The sequence below is a fragment of the Hydra vulgaris genome, chromosome 15, assembly GCF_038396675.1.
Source record: "Hydra vulgaris chromosome 15, alternate assembly HydraT2T_AEP".
NCBI classification, from domain to species: domain Eukaryota; kingdom Metazoa; phylum Cnidaria; class Hydrozoa; order Anthoathecata; family Hydridae; genus Hydra; species Hydra vulgaris.
Window position 1 is genome coordinate 32027501 of NC_088934.1, and position 22646 is coordinate 32050146.

General features: G+C 24.7%; 3 protein-coding genes across 5 annotated transcripts in view; all 3 read left to right on the forward strand.

The window, feature by feature from the left end:
• The window catches only part of LOC136091648 (uncharacterized), a 17831-nt gene extending 879 nt beyond the window's left edge, over positions 1-16952 (forward strand). The window contains exons 1-7 of one of the 3 annotated variants that reach the window (XR_010644156.1): positions 10383-10960; positions 11209-14361; positions 14475-14549; positions 14642-14685; positions 15174-15254; positions 16003-16122; positions 16392-16952. Coding sequence is in view for 1 of the 3 variants with exons in the window: in XM_065819357.1 (XP_065675429.1) it covers positions 323-427; positions 10849-10960; positions 11209-11446 (455 nt within the window). In the remaining 2 variants the exon portion in view is untranslated. The other 2 variants (XR_010644157.1, XM_065819357.1) reach the window with 2 other exon arrangements.
• A 252-nt stretch (positions 16953-17204) lies between these two features.
• LOC136091884 (zinc finger BED domain-containing protein 5-like) lies at positions 17205-18701 on the forward strand. The gene is made up of 3 exons (XM_065819596.1): positions 17205-17273; positions 18093-18450; positions 18532-18701. The coding sequence occupies exons 1-3, from the start codon at positions 17205-17207 to the stop codon at positions 18699-18701; spliced, it is 597 nt and encodes a 198-aa protein (XP_065675668.1).
• Positions 18702-18749: 48 nt separating this feature from the next.
• LOC136091885 (protein FAM200A-like) lies at positions 18750-22005 on the forward strand. Its single transcript, XM_065819597.1, has 2 exons — positions 18750-19836; positions 21857-22005. Exons 1-2 carry the CDS (start codon positions 18750-18752, stop codon positions 22003-22005), a joined length of 1236 nt encoding a protein of 411 aa, XP_065675669.1.
• The last annotated feature ends 641 nt before the right edge of the window (positions 22006-22646 follow it).

The window sequence follows — 22646 nt, forward strand, 5'->3', positions numbered from 1 at the left end:
GTTTTAATATTCATTATTACCGTTTATACTGAAAAGCGATTTAAAGTATACGAAACTTATACAGTAATTTTTTGTGTCTGACATTTCATGTCAAGCACATCAACATTATGTTAAGGTTCAAAAATGTCCAACTGTAAATGTATTTTTTTTATAATTTGAATATAATTTGTTTATTATTAGGCTATTTACGTTATTTCACAAAATGTTATTTGATTGAGTGACAGATAATTAAATAAGAAAAAACACAAAAAATAGGTATTTATATATATTTTGTTTGACTTATTCATTGATTTTAAAGTTATAAAGAAATTATTTATTCTAGTGCGTAAAAGAGAAAAATGTCAACCAGAAAATGTTGCAAAGTACTATATTCAAAGAAAAATTGATCAAGAAGGTTTTCTCAAAGTTAAAATTAATGACTCTATAGGTAAAAAATAGTTTTAAAATTAGGTTTTAACATCATTGTCTCCACTTTTTTGACTTGTTCATATAAATGTTATAATGGCTTGTTGTTAACTTTATAATGGCTTGTTGTTAACTATAATGGTTGAGTTTTTATAATTGTACTTGTTGAACACAAGTTGACTTTTTATAATGGCACTTTATCTTTTTAAATAATACTTGAGCAAACTTTTTTAGTAATGCTATATTTATATTATTAAATATATGATAAATAAATAAATCATTTACTATAATGTGCACCTAATGTTTTACTATTGGAGTCAGAGTCATGATTTTGTATAGCGATTCCGACTCCACTAAAAATGTTACAACTCTGACTCCACAGCCCTGGTATATATTATAAGCAGTCAATCATTAAACCTTGAGGATTTTTTAGGTAAATTATAAACCTGTTTTAAAACTTACCTCGCGGTTTTTTTTTCAATTAACTCAAATGGAATGTCAAAAGAAAATTGAGACGAAGCCTTTACTTATCCATTTATTGTTATTTTTTTTTTTTTTTTTGACTTCAGTCTTTAATTTCAGCTGTCTTAAAACTCTTCTATTTGGATGAAATATATTATAATAGTATCTTTAAAAAATTTATATGACGCCTCAAGGTTTAGTTTCTTGTATTTATATACAAGTTACCAAATATTGTTTTAAATTTCACATTAGGATTCTTTAGATATAAAATAAAACATCTGTATATAAATCTACATGATGACTTAAGGTTTGTTTTATTCTTTCTTTATATATATTGTTTTAAAAGTCACCTCGAGTTTCTTTTGTTACTGAGTTTTAGGGGTCGTCCAAAAAGAACATACGCTTTTTTTTATCAATCCCCCTCCCTTCCCTTCTTCCCGCATTTTGAAATACGCTTTTTTAAGTACCCTCCACCTCCCTAAAAGTACCTACGTTTTTAACCTATTTATCTAACATTTTATGACATTTTTTTAAATTTAGAGTCTCCTTTCATATATAATCAACCCACTGCCCTCCCATCTCATATACACCATATGCAGACCCCCTTTTCCCCTCTGAGCTTATGTACTTTATGGATGATCACTTACTATTAAAATGTCAATTAAAAAATCTAGAGGTTATCTTAAAGTTTGTTTTTTACTATTTGTTTTATAATTCAACTTTTTTGTCTTTCTTTTAAAAGTCTATGTCACTTTAAGGTTTCTTTTATTGTTCCTTGTTATATATTGTTTTAAATTTTACATTAGGCTTTTTAGTTATAAAATAAAGTATTTTGAAAAAAATCTAGATGAGGCTTTAAGGTTAAGTTTATTTTTTCGTTGTGTTTTAAAAATTACCTCTCAGTTCTTTTGTTTTACTGAGCTTTACTATAAAAATATATAATAGAAAAAATTTATAAGTTGCCTTAAGGTTTGTTTTATTTTTGCTTTCTAATTTTCATTTTAAAATTCATGTTTTTTTTTGTTTTTTTTGTTTGGCTGAATTACATTTTTAAAATATCTTCAAAAAGTCTATATGTCGCCTTGAGGTTTGCTTAATTGTTCCTTGTTATATATTGTCAATAGTTTTTTTTTTTTTTTTTACTTAGTTTTAAAAGTCACCTTAAGATTTATTTGTATGGCTGAATTATACTTTAAAAATATTCTCAAAAAGTCTATATGTTGTTTAAAGGTGTTGTTAGATTGCTCCTTGTTATTTGTTTTAAATAATTATTTTTTAGTTAGTTTTAAAAGTCGCCTTAAGGTTTTTATGTTTGGCTGAATTTTCTTTTAAAATATTTTCAAAAAGTCTATATGTTGCCTTGGAGTTTGCTTGATTGTTTCTCGTTATATATCGTGAAAAAATTATTTTGCTAGTTTTAAAAGTCAACTTAAGTTTTTTTTTGTTCGGTTGAATATTATTTTTTAATTTTTAAAAAAAGTCTATATGTCACCTTAAGGTTTGCTTAGTTGTTCCTTGTTATATATTGTAAATAGTTTGTTTGTTTTTTACATAGATTTAAAAGTCGCAATAAGGTTTTTTTGTATGGCTGAATTATATTTTAAAAATATTCTCAAAAAGTTTTTATGTTGCCTTAAAGTTTGCTTAATTGTTTCTTGATATATATTGTGAAAAAAGTTTTTTGCTAGTTTTGAAAGTGACCTTAAGGTTTTTTTGTTTGGCTAAATTATATTTTTTCAATTTCTTAAATAAGTATATGTCACCTTAAGGTTTGCTTAATTGTTTCTTGTTATATGTTGTGAATGGTTTTTTATTTTTATTATTTAGTTTTAAAAGTCACCTTAGGGTTTTTATGTTTAGCTGAATTATATTTTAAAATATCTTCAAAAAGTCTATATGTCGCCTTAAAGTTTGCTTTTTTGTTTCTTTTAATATATTGTGAAAAAATTTTTTTGTTAGTTTTAAAAGTCACGTTTAGGTTTTTATGTTTGGCTGAATATTAGTTTTTAATTTCTTAAAAAAGTCTATATTTCACCTTAAGGTTTGCTTCGTTGTTCCTCGTTATATATTGTGAATAGTTTTTTGTTTTTTTAAAAAAAAGTTTTAAAAGTCATCTTAAGGTTTTTTTGTGTGGCTGAATTATATTTTAAAAATATTCTGAAAAAGTCTATATGTCGTTTTAAGGTTTGTTAGATTGCTCCTTGTTATTTATTTTTTAAAATTATTTTTTAAATATTATCTTTTAAAAAATCTTTAAAAAGGTATATATGCAGGCTTAGCCAGGAAGGCGTGCGATTTCACGTCATAATATGACCACGCAATACTGTTTGATTTTACTTAACTTGACCACGGCTGTTAAAATAAATTTTCGTAAAAAAATTAGCGAAAAACAAAATAAAAATAACTTTACTAAAACTAAAATAGCAAAAATAAAATTAAAACTTAACTAAAATAAATAATAAACTATAACGATAAGATTATCTAAATTACGTTTTGAATAAATAACTTTGAATCGTCGTTTATCTTTACTAATGTTTTTATAATTTCATATTTTGCGAAACCCATTTTAAATAAAGTAACAACTTACAACTGACAATTGTTTAATAAACGCGTACATTTAAAAGTTTAAAAAAAGATTCTTAACAAATCTTCGCACAAATAGTAAAAAAAGTAAATATAATTAAATCGTTTATTTAAAAAATTGTTATAATTTTTTTTTTATTTAAAAACTATTATAATAAAAAATAAATGCTTAAATAATTATAAAAAAACATATATTATTCATTATTGTTTTTATAAAAAATAAATAGCAGTGATATGTTACTTTATTTAAATGCGTTTAAATAATATAAAAACGTAAGTAAAGATCAAAGTTATTTAATTCAAACGGCTTTCAAAAAAGTTTTTCTTTTTTTTTTCTTCTCAGCAAAAACTTTAATGATTCTAATATAAAGTTTATTAAAAACCTACGACTCTCTACTTCGACGACTCTAAACTTTAAATTAAAATTAACTATTTTAGCGCATTTGTTTAAAACCGTGGTTAAATCATCAGAATAAAATATTATTTGCGTGGTCATATAAAGATTTGAAATCGCACGCCTTCCTGGCCAAGCCTGTATATGTGACCTTGAAGTTTGCTTAATTTTTTCTTGTTATATTTTGTGAAAAAAGTTTTTTGCTAGTTTGAAAAGTAAACCTAAGTTTTTTTTTGTTTGGCTGAATTATATTTAAAAATATCTTCAAATATTTAATGTCGTTGTATGTTTCACTTTATTGTTCCTTGTTATATATTGTTTTAATTTTTACCTCACTTTACTTACTTACGTTTAAAGTTTTAGTTTATTCATCCTTTTTCTATATTCTTTTAAAAGTCACCTCAAGTTTCTTTTTTTAATTGAGTTTAACTATTAAAATATTTGTAATATGTAAAAAAAATCGATGGTGCTATAAAGTTTTTTATTGTTCCCTTTGATATTTTGTTTTAAAAATCTTCTTAAGATTTATTGTTTGAGTTAATTAAATTTTTAAAATATCTGTAAAAGAATTTAAATGTTGCCATAATTTTTTGTTGTTGTTGCTTTTTATTTTAAAAGTCACCATAAGGTAATTTTGTTTGGCTTATTATTTTTAAAACATCTTTCAAAAATCTTTAGGTCGTCTTAAGGTTTCCTTTATTGTTTCTTGTTATATGTTGTTTTCAGTTTTACATAAAGTTTTATAGTTATAAAATAAAGTATTTTAAAAATAATCTAGATGACACTTTAAGGTTTGGTGTATACTTCTTTCTTAGTTGTTTTAAAAATTTCCTCTCAGTTCTTTTGCTTTACTATAAAAATATATAATAAAAAAAATCTATAAGTTGCCTAAAGGTTTGTTTTATTGTTGCTTTCTAATTTTCATTTTAAAATCATGTTAGATTTTTTTGTTTGTTTGAATTATAGTTTTAAAGTATCTTTCAAAAGTCTATATTGCCTATAGAGTTTGCTTTATTGTTCCTTGTTATATACTGTTTTAAATTTATCTTAAGTTCTTTAGTATCAAAATAACATATTTTAAAAAAAACTAGATGACACCTTAAGATTTAGTTAATTCTTCCTTTTTTCTTTTTGTCACCTCAAGGTTCTCATGCTTTTACTGAATTTTACTATAGAAGTTTCTGTATAAAAGTTTTCACCTCGAGTATTGTTTAAATGTCCTTTTTTATATATTGTTTCAAAAGTCACCTTATGGTTTTATTTGCTTTACCAAGATTACTATTAAATAATCTAGAGGTTGCCTTAAGGTTTGTTTTATTGTTACTTTTTACTTCTTTTTTTTTTTAAATTCACCTTAAGGTTTTTTGTTTAGGCTGAATTATATTTTTAAAACATCTTTAGTGAGTCTATATGTCGCCATAAGGGTTTGCGACATTTTTCCTTGTTAAATATTATTTTATATTTTACCTTAAGTTCTTTAATTATAAAATAAAGTATTTAAAAACAAATCTAGTGAATGCTTTAAGGTTTGGTTTATTCTTCTTTATACATTGTTCTAAAAGCCACTTTTTTTTTTAATGTGTTTTACTATAGGAATATCTATCTAAATGTTGCCTTAAGGTTTGTTTTACTGCTACTTTTTATATGTTGTTTTAAAAGTCATTTTTTTGTTTGTCTAAACTATATTTTAAAAATATCTGTAAAAGTAATTTAGATTTAACCAAGGGTTATTTTTATTGTTCTCTTTAAAGTTTTGTTTAAAAGTCACCTTAAGGTGGATTTAAAATTTAAAAAAAGCTGAATTTCTGTAAAAATTAATGCTACACTATTAAGTCTTTTAAATGGAATTAAAATCATGTATCAGGAATGAAAAAGAACTATATGGTGAGTAACTTGCATAAGAGCTATAAAATTTTATAAACTGCTTTTACTACTGTTACCAAGGAAACCAAATCAATAAAATTGATGTGAAATCAAATTAAATCTATAGAGAGACTGAAAAGGGCTATTTCAATAAAATATCCTAAATTGATCACTTTTTTTGAGCTAAAATTACAACAACTGAAAAAGGATTAATTTGAAAGAGTGATTTTTGTTTCATGATAGCAATTGCTCTGGCAACTTAGAAAAAAAATGTTTTCAATGGCTAAGGAACCTGGGAGTCAAAGAATTTTATAAGGCTTAGTTAAATAATAGATTTTTAGTTTTTGTTATTGTTAACATCCAACTTAAGGTTTTTTTGTTTGGCTTCATTATGTTTTAAAAGTACCTGTTGAAATTTTTTTATTTATAAAATAAGGTTTTTTTAAAAAAATCTAGTAAACTTCTTAAGGTTTGGTTATTTCTATCATTTTATATATTGATTTAAATTTTATCATTTTCTTTTTTTAGCTATAAAAGTTTTTTTATTTTTAAAACAAATTTTTTTAAAAATAATCTAGATGACACTTTAAGGTTTACTTTATCCTTCCTTTCATATATATATATATATATATATATATATATATATATATATATATATATATATATATATATATATATATATATATATATATACATATATATATATATATATATATATATATATATATATATATATATATATATATATATTGTTTTAAAAATTTCCTCTCAGTTCTTTTGTTTTATTGAGTTTTACTTAGGGCTACTAGTTCGAACATGTTCAAGTTTGAACATTCAAACTTTACACAAAAGATTCAATGTTCAAGTTCAAACTTTTTTCTCCTAATAGTTTGAACTTTTAAATTTAAAAAAATGATGTCTTTTTATTATTTTTTGTAAAACAAGGTGAAATATAAGTAAAAATTATAAATTTGAGTATTTTTGCTTTTCTTTTGTTTTGTGTTTGTCTGGAAACTCTGAAAATATAATCAAGTTTATATACCTGTAGCGCCATCGCATTAAAGTTAGGATCGGTTTTTTCTAATTAAAAATTAGTTAAACAGTGACTGGTAATTTTCACCATTTAACCACTTTTTATTTAGGCTTGAAATTAAAATTATAAAGAATTTTAAAATCAAACAAGAATGGCTACTCAGCATTAGCACATCTAGAAGATTTGAAGTTTAGGAGTAATTTCATTTTTTGCAAAAAGCTGCAAGGAGCAAAATGTGCCTCAACACGCGTTATTACAAGACACTTAAAAATAAACACAAAATAGATTTTCTCAAATGTAATAACATTATTAAAAATTAAATTAGTAAAATAATAATTTAGTACATAAAAATGATATATTTGTTAAACCCAGCTGTTTTAGGTCAAGATCAGTTTAAGAACAAAATAAAAAGAAATAATATAGGTATTTATTTAAAGAAATAATATAGATAGCAAATTAATCTTGTTCAAAGAATATTCCAGCTTAGAGAGATAGACTCGATATTAATAAAAAAGCCAAAAATGGTAACAATATTAGAAAGTATAACTAAGAATTGACTCTAGCTAAAGAACTGAAAATGTTTTATTAAAATAAATGGTTTTCAAATGGTATGATCTTGTGAAAAGGCTCTCTAGCCTTAGATTGTTTTCGTATAGAAAAAGAAACTGGTTGCAGGATGATACCTTGCATTTACTTTTTATAAACAAATAAAAAGTCTTTATAAGTAAGTAAACAGTTTTGTGTTTACTTGTACCCTTTTGTTTTCAATTTTAAATAAATAAAAACTATTTTAAAAAGTTTTAAAAAGTTCGAACTTTTTTCCTAAATAGTTCAAAAGTGTTTAAAATTTTTAAAAAAAGTTCAAATTGGCAGCCCTAGTTTTACTATAAAAATATACAATTGAAAAAAAGTTTATAAGTTTAAAAGTTTAAGGTTTGTTTTATTGTTGCTTTCTATTTTTCATTTTAAAGTTACTTTAAATTTTTGTTTGGCTGAGTTATATTTTTGAAATATCTTCAAAAAGTATATATTTTGCCTTATAGTTTTCAATATTGTTTTTTGTTATATTTTGTTTTAAACTTTACCTTAAGTTTCTTTAGATATAAAATAAAGTATTTTAAAAGAACTAGATGACACTTAAAAATTAGTTTATTCTTCCTTTTTGTATATTGTTTTAAAAGTCACCTCAAGGTTCTTTTGTTTTTACTGAATTTTAATGTAAAAGTATCTGTATAAAAATCTAGTTGTCACTTAAAGTGTTGTTTTAATGTTCCTTTTTATATATTGTTTTAAAAGTCACCTTTAGGTTTTTTTTGGTTTACTGAGTTTTACTATAAAAATATCTCTTAATAAATATGCAGGTTTCCTTAAGGTTGGTTTTATTGTTGCTTTTTAATTTTTATTCTTATAGTCACCCTTGATTTTTTTGTTTGGCTGATTTATATTTTAAAATATCTTTAGAAGGTCTTTATGTCGCCCTTATGTTTGCTTTATTGTTCCTTGTTATATATTATAAGTCTTTATATATAAATTAAAGTATTAAAAAAAGAATCCAGATGACACTTATGTTTAGATTTTTTTTCATTTTTATGAATTGTTTTTAAAGTCACCTTTAGGCTGTTTTTTTTTTTTTACTAAGTTTTATTATAAAAATATCTTTAAAAAGTTTATAAGACACCTTAAGGTTTAGGTAATTGTTCCTTGTTTTATATTGTTTTTAGTTTTGTTTTAAGATACTTTAGTTATTAAATAAAATATATTTAAAGAAATAAATAGATGACACCCTAAAATTTTTTTTTATGTTTCTTTTTGTATATTAATTTAAAATTCATTTTAAGGTTCTTTTGTTTGACTTGTTTTATTATAAAAAGAGCTATAAAAAAATGCAGAGTTTGCTTTAAAGTATTGCCATAAGTTATGCAACAAAAAATTTCATATTATAAAAAGTAAAAATAGCTAATTAAGTTTAATGAAAATCACAGTTTAAAATAAATTTGTTGTTACCTGTTTAATAAACGATCCCTTACGGTTTGGCATGTGTTTTTTTTATATTTTGGTTTAGAAGTCATTTAAAGGTTGTTTTTTTTGACTGAGTTATATTAAAAAAGTATTTGAAAAAACCTGCATGGTTTGGTTTATTGTTATGGTTCATATATTTTTAAGTCTCTTCGTGATTTTTTTTTTCTTTGTCGAGTTATATTTAAATTATTTTTAAAGAATCTAAATGATTCAAATAATGGTGCCAAATGGTTTGGTTTATTGTTTTTTGATACAAATATATTTTAAACTTATTTTAAGGTTCTCCTATATTTCTGATTTATATCATTGTAGTATGTATCAAAAAATTTTAATGTTGCCTTAAGGTTTGGTTTATTGTTTCTTTTTATATTTATTTAAAAGTCATTCTAAGGTTCATTTGGCTGTTGTTTGGCTGATTTATATTATAAATACATCTATACAAATATCTAGATGATCGCTTTGATTCATTCATCCTTGTTATATATTGTTTCAAATTCTTCAGATTGTTTTAGTCATCAAATAATATTGCTATAAAAACTTTAATTTAAGTTTAATTTGCTGTTCTTATTGTATATTGCTTTAAAAGTCACCTTAAGGTTCTTTAATTCGTTGAATTATGTTATAAAATAATCTAAAAATTTTGATAATGCCTTATGTTGCTAATTATTGAGTCAAAAGTCATATTCATTGTTTCTATTTAATCTCTTTAAGTTTCATAAAGAAATTTTGATGATATCGTATAGTTTTTTTGTTGTAATATCTTTAGTTAAGCAGCCCTCAAAATTAGGGCCGGTATTCTGCAATGCTGACCTAACTGCTGACCTCAAAGTGTTAGAGGTCATCAAAAAATTGCTGACCTCATTTTAATGTTTTATGGTTTGTGTTTTATGGTTTGTGTTTTATGGTTTATGTTTTATTACCTTTGTATCAAAATTTTTTTGCCGACCAGATCCGGACTTATAAAAGATTGAGGTTGGCAAATTATTACTGACCTCTTTTTTCCGAATTTCCAGGGTTGGTTAAATAATATCTTCTCTTAATATTCCTAATGATTTTAGATCTTAAATATTGATTGATAGAGCCATCAAAAAATATTAATGGTTTGGATGAACTTCAGGGTTTAGTTTCTCATTTCTTGTTTTATATTGTTTTAAAAGTCATAATTTTTTTTTTTTTAATGATTTTTATTGTATAAAAGTACGTAAAATTTTCTTGATGACGATTAATTGTGATGCAACTGTGTTGATAAGGAAATACGTTTAACATATTTACTGTGATTATTTATACTGTTTTAAGTCGCATTTAAATTGTAACTTTTAGCATTATTTTTATCATAATTGTTTTGCCATATTTAAAATTTCAAGTGTCATTTAAATTTATATTCTATTATCACAGGATTAGTAAAGTTTGAGTAATGTATTTTTTAGTTTTTGGTTACTGAAATTTTGGAGGTTATATGTATATTTTTATAGCATTCATAATCAAAACATTAAAATTTTTAAAACTAAAAGTTTAGTAAATAATATATCGGACTCACTTATTGTTTAACCAATTCAGGTATGGTGTGTTTGCAACAGATAAGTTTCTGAAAGGGGACTTTCTTTTACAGTACAAAGGTATATTTTTAGGCGTTTTTTTTAGATTTTATTAAATCTTTTTTTTTTTTTTAACATTTAGTTGTCATGTGAATATAAAGATTTTTACTTTGCTTTGTTAATAATATTAATTTGTTGGTGATGGTGGTCTTTGTATAATATGCGATGCAATTGTGTTGTTTGTGATGCAGTTGTGTTATTGTGATGCAGTTTTCTTAAGTTTTTCTGCCATGTTTATTAACATATTTTTAATCAATGTCAAGCATGGTTGGGATCAAGTGCGCTTGATTAAATACAATTACGTTAATTATAGATATCCTAATACAAATATAAAATATATGCAATCAGTATTATTCAAATACAAATACATTATATCTTTGAAAAACGCAAAACGCTCCTTTAAAAGTCCTGGAAATATCCTGAAATTTTGAATTATCTATTGGGTGGCAACCCTGTCTCATGTGTATAAATATTTTTGTATCTGTATTAAATAGGTGATGTTATTAGTTTAAATGAGGCAAAATTGAGGTCCCAACAATATGAGAATGAAGTATTGGGTTGTTTTATCTATAATGGGATCAAAGATATTTACGGTAAATCTGTTTGGTAAGTAAAATATTTTTCAGTTTTTATTATTTTCTCAATTTTGTATGGTTTATGGTTCTTAAATTTGTATGGCTTTTTTAGAACTGATTACATATATGAATGTAAATTTTTTACATATTTAACAAAATATAAATAAAAAAATTGATCATGAAATTTAAATTTACTTATGAAAATTATAAAACATAAATTTACTCTATTATTGTTTTTTTTCTTCTGATACTCATTTAATTTCTGATTTTTTTTTAAAGCATTGATGCTACAAACCAACTAAGTTTCATCGGATGCATGGTAAATGACTCACCTTCAATTTATGCCAATGCAAAAATGAAGAGATTAGTTGAGTCTAATTATGTTAGTCTTTATCTTTTCGCTACAAAAACAATAGATGTTGGTACTGAACTCAAGTATATTTTATGTTCTAAAATATTATTCCATTTGGGTTTCAGCTTACAATATATGGTTTGCGTGATTTTTTTTTTAGGTTAAAAATTAGTTTTTAGTTAGTAAATTTTTATACTGTTTGTCATAAAATTGTACTATAAAATTACTTTAAAATAATTCTTTAGGAAGTTTATGAATAAACAAAAGGGATGTAGTGTCTCAAAAAGAACACCAGCTTTAAATTACAATTGTTTTCTTTTATCTGGTGTCAGGAGCTCTTGATACTTATGATCTGCAATGAGAAAATATTTCATAGCACTCCTAAAGCCATTATATAAAAGAACTCTAGGTATAAAATTGATTGCTACTCTAAAGTCATTTTTTCCTTAAAAGTAGTTTAAAAGCCCCTTGTTATTTAAAATGTTAGTTGCATGGTTTATAATTTTCAAGGTATTTCCGCAATTCTGCAATATTTTTTTAAAATTTTATTTTTTTGAAATATCCAAATAATTTTATGGAAATACAAGTAAAAAATTTTGTTTGTTACTTGTTAATAATTTAAACAGTAAAGGTAATTACTCAATTATTCTAAACTATATTTAGTTATGTTGTTTGTAGACATAATAATTTAGTTATTTCACCTAAAAATTTAGTGTAATTTAATTTAATAATTTTTTCATATAAATTAAGTTAATTTATATGAAAACTGTTACTTCAATAATTAGTTAACTTTAGTTAAATAATTATTGAAGTAACAGTTGGTTTTTGTGTTCGTTGATGCACTTTTTTATGAAACATTGATAATTTTTTGAAACTTTTAAAAAATAAAACTGCTACAAACTAAAACCCCCTACATTGTCATTCTCACCTCAAAATTTTACTATTGTAACATTTGTAGCACTACACCAATGATTTCCTTACTCAAAAAATTAAAATATTTAAACATTTTTCAGATTCAAATAATGTTTATATTATGTGTGTTATAATGTATATTATATTCTTACACATACAAATTGCATTTAGATACTTCTTAAAAATATTTTCTAGTTTCTTTCTAGGTATTTTCAAGAGCAAAAATTTTTTTTTACAGTTCTATTCAGTTGTATTTTTTTATAAATCTAGTATGCAGATGGGAAATCATTTTTATCTGTTGTTAATTTCACACATCTCTCTTAGTTTCAAACCAGTTTTTTGTGGTCTTAGTTGAAGATTATTAATTTATACTGCATCAACGTAATATATTTAGCAACCTGTTGGGCTGCAATAACTCATTTGTCTTGGACAAGTGTATAAATAAATTTTAGGAAAATGAAAAATATTTTATGCATACAATTAATGATTTTTGTGAATGTCTTTTATTTATCACCATCATTGTTACTATCATCATCATCATCATCATCATCATCATCATCATCATCATCATCATCATCATCATCATCATCATCATCATCATCATCATCATCATCATCTTCATCATCATCATCATCATCATCATCATCATCATCATCATCATCATCATCATCATCATCATCATCATCATCATCATCATCATCATCATCATCATCATCATCTTTTAATGCCATAATTTTATTTTTTGCACTTGATTGATTGTTTCCCATAATACTTTATCTCCAATATTTACTATCTTTAAAATCTTACTTATTATTTTTTTTTTTTGGACTAATTTTTATTTGTTCTTGACTTAAAATACCTGTTCTAACATATGTAGTTTGCACAAGCACATGTAACACATAAAGTTTTTAGAAGAAATAGTTTTGATATTTTTCGATACGGTTATGGTGATAAAGTTAAGAAAATGTTCTGGCCAACCATGGTGTGTTTTATTTAAGTTAAAATTTATTTTATAGTTTATTATTTTTTGTCTATTAATTATCATAACTCTATCAAATTTTATTTTTATTTTAAAAAATAATTTAATCTTTTAAAAGTTAATTTTGAGTTTATTACTATCATTGTTTGTTTAACATTAGAAGTTCAAGGTAATACTTTTTGCTCTTGTTACTTCTATCTAAAGTATTAAAAATTATTTATAAAGTTTTCAAGTTTTACAGAAGTGGTGTGAGGGTGGGGGGTGTACATTTGAAAAAAGACTGTTCTATTTAAAAGTCAATGACATGGTAGCTTTTTGTTTTCGTTTATTTAAATTTGTAGATGAAGAAATAATAAGGATTCAGGAGTGGAAAAATGACTAGTATGATAAAATGAAAAAACCTTAGCAGATGCTTGATTTGCTATAGATGGCCTTGACTTTGTCCAGACTATTAAGACTGTTGTGATTAATCAAATACTCAGGCTTCTGATATATTATTGATGTACCATAATGTGCAAGTTGCATTTTTTTGATGTACTATAATGTGCAAATACTATACAGTTTTTTTTTTTTTTTTTTTAATTGAGCATATATTTAGACATTTAAGGTAAGGTTTTTACATACTTGTTATTAAGGTTTAAGGTTTACATATTAAGGTTTAGACATACTTGTTAAAAATTAAAATTACTTGTATCCTTATTAATTGTTCACTTATCAAACAGGGAAAGGTTCGGATCACACAGTTCCTGTTCTCTTTCCACCAGAATGCATAAAAGCAATACGATATCTGACAAACAAAGAGGTTAGGAAAAATTCCTGATGAAAATCAATATATTTTTGCTAGTACCCAAAAAAGCATGAGCCATGCTAGTGATTGGCATTGCATAAACGAAATATTAATTCGCTTAGATAAAAAAGGTGCAATTAATGCCACCCAAAATCGGCATCGTATTGCTACAAACTTGGCAAAGCTGGAGTTATCAGAAAAGGAAAAAAAACTTTAATTTATAATCACTTTGGACATTCAGAAAGAATTAATCAAAATGTTTACCAAGCTGCTCCTGGATCTTTACAAATAAAAACAACAGGCAAAAGACTAAGAGATATTCAAGAAGTGAGCAAGATTGATCCATTTAAGTCAACAAACAAGAGGTATGCACTATAAAGGAACATGTAATACCAGATGATGGTGAGTAATGTTGATTGCTTTTTTAAAGTTAAATTTAATATAATAAAATTACTGTTTTATTGGTTTTACTGTTTAATTGATTTTTACAGAATTTTTTTTTTTTTACTTATTAGTTGAGTTAAAATCTAAAAATGATAATAAACTGAATAGCGGTTTAAAAATTAAGCCAATCCTTGAGTTAAAAAAAGGTTTAATTGATTTTTTATTTGTTTACTTTTTTTGTATTAATTAAGGTAAGTTTTTTAATTATTATTTTTTTATATTATCATTTTTTCTAAAGTTATAGAAAGTGAAACTGGGATCCTAAAAGATCTTTCCATAAAGGTGAGGAATGTTGAGAGTTATAATTTCTTAATTTCCTAATAAAAAAAATTAATATGATGCTTAAGCTACCATAAACTTAGTTTAAGCTTCAAAGTTTAATATTAAATATGTTTTCTAAATTTAAGTAAAGCGATAGTAACCTGTGTTTTTAATTTATAATTAAATTTTGATGAAAATTTAAAGCAAAACAGGTTAACAAATAAGAGTTTAAAATCACAAAATAAATTTAGCCTAAATAAATATTGAATAAAGTAAAATAGATACAAAATAACATTGTTTTAACATGTTTAAAAGGTTAAAAAATTATTTTTGATGTTTTTACTTTATAAAAATTTTTTGTTTTGTTTATGTTAAAGTCATTTTGAGTACATTTGATATGGTATAATTTTGTTGTTATTATTTTTATTATCTTAAGTTTAATACCGACTGTCGATACTTTTTGGATTGTATAATTTGTCTCTGAGAGGTTAATAATTTATCGTTATTAGTTGATTTTACAAAGATATCTGTAAATGATAGTAAACTGGATGGTGCAATAAAGATAAAACAAGTGCTAAAACTTGAAAAAGGTTCAATTGCTTATATTTTATTTTTTACCTTTTAAAATAATGTACTTTTTTATTTAACCCTTGAACTGTGTTTAAATAAAATAAATATATCCTAATTTTAAATCGAGGACGTCTTGTTGAAGCCAATACTGGCATGGTTAGGTAAAACATTAAACGCCAGGGTCATCCATAAATTACATCACGCTCTAGGAGAGGGGTTAATGGCTCTGTGACTACTCATACGGAACTTGTTACTAAAGTGTCACTGTATTTTAACAAGGAGGAGGGGGGTTCAGAAGCGGTCGAAAATTGCGTGGCGTAGTTTATGGACGAGCCCACTAGCAAACACTAGTCAAAGGCTTTATCAAACTTTTTTTTTACTCTATTTAAAGATTATATAATGCTTTTAAACAAATGTTTTAAATCTAGTTAAAGATTATATAATGCTTTAAAGGCATTTTAATTTTTTGAAAGTAAATAATCAGAACTGTCATAAATAAATTGATAGTTTTGAAACTGCAAAAGCGATTATAATTGTCAATAATTTTTGATGTAGTTAAGGATTTGTAAATTTGTACATCGAACTTCAACTATATCCAATTTTATATATTCATGTTTTTTTCCCTTTTCCATCACTTTTAAGTATTCATGTTTTTTCCCCATATAAATTTTTGCCTTTCTCTGCTTATTAACTAAGCTTATTATTATTGCTTATTATGTCAAGGAAACGGTGGGTGGAAAATTCATTTCCTAATTTTATTTTATACAGAAAAAGCGATCAATAAAAAGAAAATTTTAACAGTTGAAAAAAAGTTATGGAATAAGACTAGTAAAGTTGCGTTTTATAAAGAATTTGCCGTTCACCTCGAAAATAATCGTGGATATCCAGGTATTTTATCCGTTTTTTTATGAAGTCTTTTTGATTTGCTTTTAAAGCGGTTTTCAGTTCACGCCCAGTGCAAGTGTAGACATCAAAACCATAACAAACTAGTTTCACTGCTCTTTTCAACGTGTTAGCGTCATTTACAAAAACACATTTATGGAAAAGTTAATGCATAACCAGTAAAATCTTTTAAATTTTAACTTTTCGCTTATAGAAATTTCGATTATTACTATTTTTTTTCTAAAGTTAATAATTTAATCGTTTTGTTTTTTTAGGCCGTAAAGAAATGGAAGTATTTGCAAAAACATTTAGTTTAGACCTCAAACAAATCAGAACTAGAATTGTTAATACACGACGAATTAAACAGAATTTTTGAAAGAAGACAGTTGCACTTATGGGAATTGACGAATGCTGAGAGGGCAATTTCTCGCTTAAAATCCTAGCGGTTTTTAAATCATTTTATAAAATTATTTACAAACAACTAGATTGCTTTTATTACTTTTGCGGGCTGATTTGACGGAAGCCTGCTATCAAACAATTCAATGACATTTAATATCAGTAAATCTGTAGATTAATACTCGTTGTTTTAGCTTATAAGTATAGTATAAACGCTTTCCTAAAAAGTCTTAACCTGCTATTTCTAATAAAATTTATGTGTCAAAACCGTAACATAGTGCCTGCATGCGTCAGTTTAAATCCTGAGTATTTTAAACTTTTATTGTTTTTAAGCTTTGTGGTAGTTCGAGTTTTTCTATAATAATGTATCAAAATTTTAGAAAATAATGAAAAAAAATTGTTATTATTTTGCAATATGCTTGAAATATAAGCAATAAACGAAGAAAATAAATATTTGTTAACTTAATCTCTATAAAAATTAATGTTTACATCTAAACAATCTGTCACCTTACAGTCGATGTAGGGTTTTTTTTTCCTTTAGGCGACTTTAAAATATACAAAAAACCTTAAGGTGACAGCAAATTTATATAACTCCTATAACTTTTCCATTAAATATTAAATTAGCGAACTAGCAGCAAATTAATCATCATTAATGTCTTCCGAATCTATTGCGTTTTATTTTTTTAAAAAAAATGGTAAAAATTTCCATTATTCGCCTAAAGGTCGAAAATTTTTTACTATTGCCATTAGGCGCATCTAAGGTTATATATATACATATATATATATATATATATATATATATGTATGTATATATATATATATATATATATATATATATATATATATATATATATATATATATATATATATATATATATATATATATATATATATTTATTTATATATATATATTTATTTATATATACATATATTAGTAGAAAATCACTAAACAAATTTTTTTTTTCATTTTACACTGAGTTTCATTATTAAAGACACATCAGAAGTTATGAGTTTTTATTAATGAAAAACAGTTTAAAATAATTTCTGATGAGTCTATTTTAATGAAACACAGTGTAAAATAAAGAAAAATTATTGTTAAGTGATTTTCCACTAATACATTGGTTCCCAATCGGTGGTCCATAGACCCCTGGGGGTCCATATGAACTTTTGAAACGGACCACAAGGTAAACGTAAATTCAAAATAAATTTGAGTTATTGAATTTTAATTTTGATATTTTTCTCTGTCTTAAAGAAAAAAATAATTCTTAAATTCAAAATGCAATTCATGCTAGGCAACATATGTTGCACAAAATCTGTGTAAGCCAATTCGACGTTAACCGTCAATGACTTGCGGACCACTATGAAACAATAAATACTTTATATTATTCTTACATCCGTAAATTTTAAATGCTTTATAAAATTTTCTTATGGCAAAAATATTTTTCCTAACTAATTGGTTTGAAAGAAAGTAATTTGTATTATTTTCTTTGAATAGTCGAGAATATACTTTTCTCAAATGAATTATACAAATCTCGAGTTAATATATTACATTATTTTATATTATTTTTTAAATTCTTTAGATGTCTAAAAGTAAAAAAAGGTCATATTTAGATGAATATATGAAATATGGTTTTACCTACATGCTAAAAAAAACCATTTGCTACCCACAGTGTGTTATTTGTTATAAAGTACTAGAAAATGACTCTATGAAACCCTCAAAGCTTGCTATTCATTTGAATAAGTGCCATCCTGATCTTCGAACAAAAGATTCTGATTTTTTCAAAAGAAAATTTGAATCACTGAAGAGGTGTAAGTTGGATAAAACTGGGATTATTCACCAAACTCAACAGAATATAGTAAAAGCATCTTATAAAGTTTCATATATAATAGCACAGAAGAAAAACGCTCACACATTGGCTGAAGAAGTTATACTTTCATGTACATAAGAAATCGTCAGATTATTATTTGAAGAAGAAGCTGTAAAGAAGATAGATAATATACCTTTATCAAATACTACAGTCAAACGAAGGATAACTGACATTTCATCAAATATTAAAGAAAATGTTATTAATGAAATTAAAGAATCACCATATTTTTCTATTCATTTGGATGAGTCCACAGATGTAAGTTCAATTGCACAATTAATTGTATTTTGTAGGTATATTCACAATAATAAATTCAAAGAATAATTTTTGTTCTCTTCTTTCCTTGAAACAACAACAAAAGCAGGTGATATTATGGAAATTATGAAACAGTTTTTCAATGACAATAAATTACAATGGAAATATTTGTTAGGAATTACTACTGATGGAGCTCCTGCCATGATGGGTTGTAAGTCTGGATTGCAGACTAGAATAAAAGAGATTGCTCCAAATGTAGTTGGTGTACACTGTTTTATTCATAGACAGGCTTTGGCAACCAAAACATTGCCAGGTAGTTTGAAAACTGTATTTAATCAATTGGTCAAATTTGTAAATCATATAAAATCTTCTGCTTTTAACACTCGACTTTTTACAAAATTTTGTTCTGACCTAGATGCTGAACACAATAAGTTATTGTTTTATACTTCAGTGCGATGGCTTTCTGCTGGAAATTTTTTGGAAAGATTTTTCAAGCTTAGAAACCAAGTGAAAGAATTTTTTTGTCAAATGAAAAGTGGACTGGTAGAATATTTTGAATTCGACAATTTTGAAATAACAACTGCTTATCTTGTGGACATTGTGGGTCATTTTAACAAGTTAAATTTGCAACTTCAACGCAAAAATACTAATGTCATTACACACTCATATAAACTGAAGGCATTTATTGAAAAGCTCAAACTGTATAAGACTAGAATCAATAATGAAAATTTGATAATGTTTCAAAATTTAAATGGCGTAATTGGAAATAACATGCTTCCCAAAGTTTTAAAGATAGAAATACTTTGTCACCTAGATAATTTGATTAATGAATTTGGTAACTATTTTCCAGATGTAAACCTTTTAAGCAGTGAAGTAATTATATCACCATTTTCTTGTGATGTGAAAAATGTGAATGAGGATTCACAAGAAGAATTTATAGAGTTAAAGAATGATACCACTGCTAAGGATCACTTCAAAATAACACCATTAAATAACTTCTGGTTGAAAATGAGGAATTCATACCCATTGTGTTCAACAATTGCACTTAAAGCCCTTATTCCTTTTTCAACATCATATTTGTGTGAAGCAGGTTTTTCAGCCGTGTTATCTATAAAAACCAAAAAAAGAAATAGACTTGAAATTGATGCAGATATTAGATGTGCTCTATCAAAAACTAAACCAGATTTTCAGATATTAATTGCTGGTAAGCAGTGCCAGAATTCATATTGACCAGTTTTTGTGTCATATATTAACTAAGATAAAATATTTTTGGGTCATAGATAGTCTATTCTATTAAAAAATACCTTAAATAAAATGTTGTCCTGATGAATAAAAATGACATTATTAAAATTTTCGCCTTGTAATAATTTTTAAAAGTAAAGGGGTCCATGGAGATCTTATGATATATAGTTTGGGAAACGGGTTAGAAAAGGCTGAGAACCACTGAAATATATGGAAAGGAGCTGTTTGAATCGAAGATTAACAAGGAGAAGGTGTAATTCCATCTAATTGGATTTGCTATAAAATTGTTTATTGGCCTCCAGGTACCAAAGCATTGACTACTCTGAAATGCTGAGAAGATTTGGCTTAAGTTTCCACAAATTAAAACTTCATTCTCTTCAGGTATATATCTATATATTATAATTATTATTTTCAAAATAATTTTGTTAGGAAGAGTTATTTTGTTAATACAAAATATATAACTATTCGTATAACAAAGAAAGTTTTCCAAGTAGTTATTAGTTTTATGTGCTTGGATTTTATAAATTTTAATTTTTATGCCTAAAAATAAAATTTTTTTTGTAATTTATACCATAAGTTAGTAATTATATTTTACAGGTTCAGTTCTTAAAGATATAGATAAAGTGTCAATGCACCTTACCTTCAGTTGCTCATTATTAAATCTATAGGTAAATATATATATATATATATATATATATATATATATATATATATATATATATATATTTATATATAAATAACTTTAAATGTAAACCAGAAAACAGAGTGCTCAATAATCTTAAAAGAACGGAGCAATTTTGTATTAGTAGAAAATCATTTCATAAAAATTTTATGTATTTTTAAACTGTGTTTTATCAAGAAAAACTCATCGTCTCTGATAAATCTTTACTGATGAAACTCAGTGTAAATTAAAAAAAAAATTTTTGTAAAGTGATTTTTCACTTATATATATACACATACATATATATATATATATATATATATATATATATATATATATATATATATATATATATATATATATATATATATATATATATATATATATATATATATATATATATATATATATATAAATATATATATATATATGTATATATTTATTTATATATATATATAAACATATATATATATATATATGTATACATATATGTATATATATATATATATATATATATATATATATATATATATATATATATATATATATATATATATATATATATATATATATATAAAGTGCAAGGAATTATTAAAAATTACCTTAGCAAATGCATGCTCTTTAACATGAAAAGTTGCATTATTGACCTCTGTCCAAGCCATATAATTGTAAAAACATGAGCGTTAAACCTAAAGAAAAACCAAAAAAATCCTCTATATTAGGTGTAAAATCCTCTCTATAATCCTTTTTTTCTTATAAAAGTTTCATGTGGCTACCACGATAATTACTTTTCAATGTTAGAAAAATTTAATTTTTTGATTATTAATTTGTTTTGAAAAAAGATTGTTTCATTTAAATTAAATATTTAAAAAAATTATTTATAATTATCTAACAGCAGGGCCTTTCCTAATGGGGGATGTAGGGCGTGTCCCACCACCTCCGAGGCTGTCTTATAAGCATTTAAGTTGACACATTTTGCAAGTTTTGAACTTTAGTTGGCTAATTGCAAATATTGAGGACCTTTTTTTTATGTGAATGTATCTCTAGTTGGCAAAAAAGACATACAATCTCCCACTCCTTATGAGAGACTTTTTCGGGACGGCCCTGTCTAACAGTTAAATAACATTTTAAGAATCCAGAGTTTTCTCGAAAAAATTTTATGGCCTCCACGGATATGAAGGGCAAAGGTGGAAAAATATATTTAAGAACGCTAAATTATATGGCGTTTTAACTGGAATACCTTTATAAGTTGTAACACCTTTCCATTCATTATACTTTTATCAAGTTTTGATTTTTTCAAATATATTTTTTTTATTTACAGCTTCTTCTATTGTATTTATTAAAGCAAAAAGAACCTCGGTCAATGGATTATTGTTTGATTTTCTAAAATACGCTCCATTTCAAAAAGGTGATTATAAAGAGAATAAAGTTTGTGAAGATTTTATTCAATTATATGTAGACTATATTTAACTATTTGTAGATCATATTCAATTATATATAAATATATGTAATATTTAAATATATTTTTTAATAAAACAACGTTTATATCTTGCTTTAATAATACCATTTTAGCCAAACTAAACTAAAAAAGGCTAAATAGTATAAGTATAGACATGAGTAGATTAAATATCCATAATATATCTCAATAATGTAATAGAGATGTGCAACCCCAGCCGACATCTCTATGTTGAATCAACGAGGAAATTTGGTAGAAGCGTTGTTTCAACGTTGTTTGACTATGTCTCAACAATAAAACAACGTTACGATTATAAACGTTGTTTATTTAACGTTGTTTCAACGTTAAATCAACGTTGACAAAAATCCGTCGAATTGGTACTTAAAGTAAAAATAATTAAAGCAAAATAGTAATAAAGCAACATCCTAGTATATATGCATATAATACGCAAAACAGAGGGGGCTTATGTGTGAAAATTTAAATTTTAAATTTTAAAAAACGTTTTATTAGTATTCAAATTTCTACTTGTTCTAACGACAAAAGAAATTATTGACTTATTTAAGAAACTGGCGAAAATGCCACTCTAATGTCCTAGCTCTTGCGGAATCATCTTCTAGTAGTGAAGAAGAGAAAGTCGAAAAAAATAATGACGATT

What these genes read in the sequence shown, in the direction of transcription:
- LOC136091884 (XM_065819596.1), top strand. Translation starts at nt 17,205, where the DNA reads ATGGTAAAAATTTCCATTATTCGCCTAAAGGTCGAAAATTTTTTACTA. An exon ending in TGCCATTAGGCGCATCTAAG is followed by an intron (nt 17,274 to 18,092) that starts GTTATATATATA and finishes TAAATTCTTTAG; the next exon opens with ATGTCTAAAAGTAAAAAAAG. An exon ending in TGAAGAAGTTATACTTTCAT is followed by an intron (nt 18,451 to 18,531) that starts GTACATAAGAAA and finishes CAAATACTACAG; the next exon opens with TCAAACGAAGGATAACTGAC.
- LOC136091885 (XM_065819597.1), top strand. Translation starts at nt 18,750, where the DNA reads ATGGAAATTATGAAACAGTTTTTCAATGACAATAAATTACAATGGAAA. An exon ending in TTTTCAGATATTAATTGCTG is followed by an intron (nt 19,837 to 21,856) that starts GTAAGCAGTGCC and finishes TTTTATTTACAG; the next exon opens with CTTCTTCTATTGTATTTATT.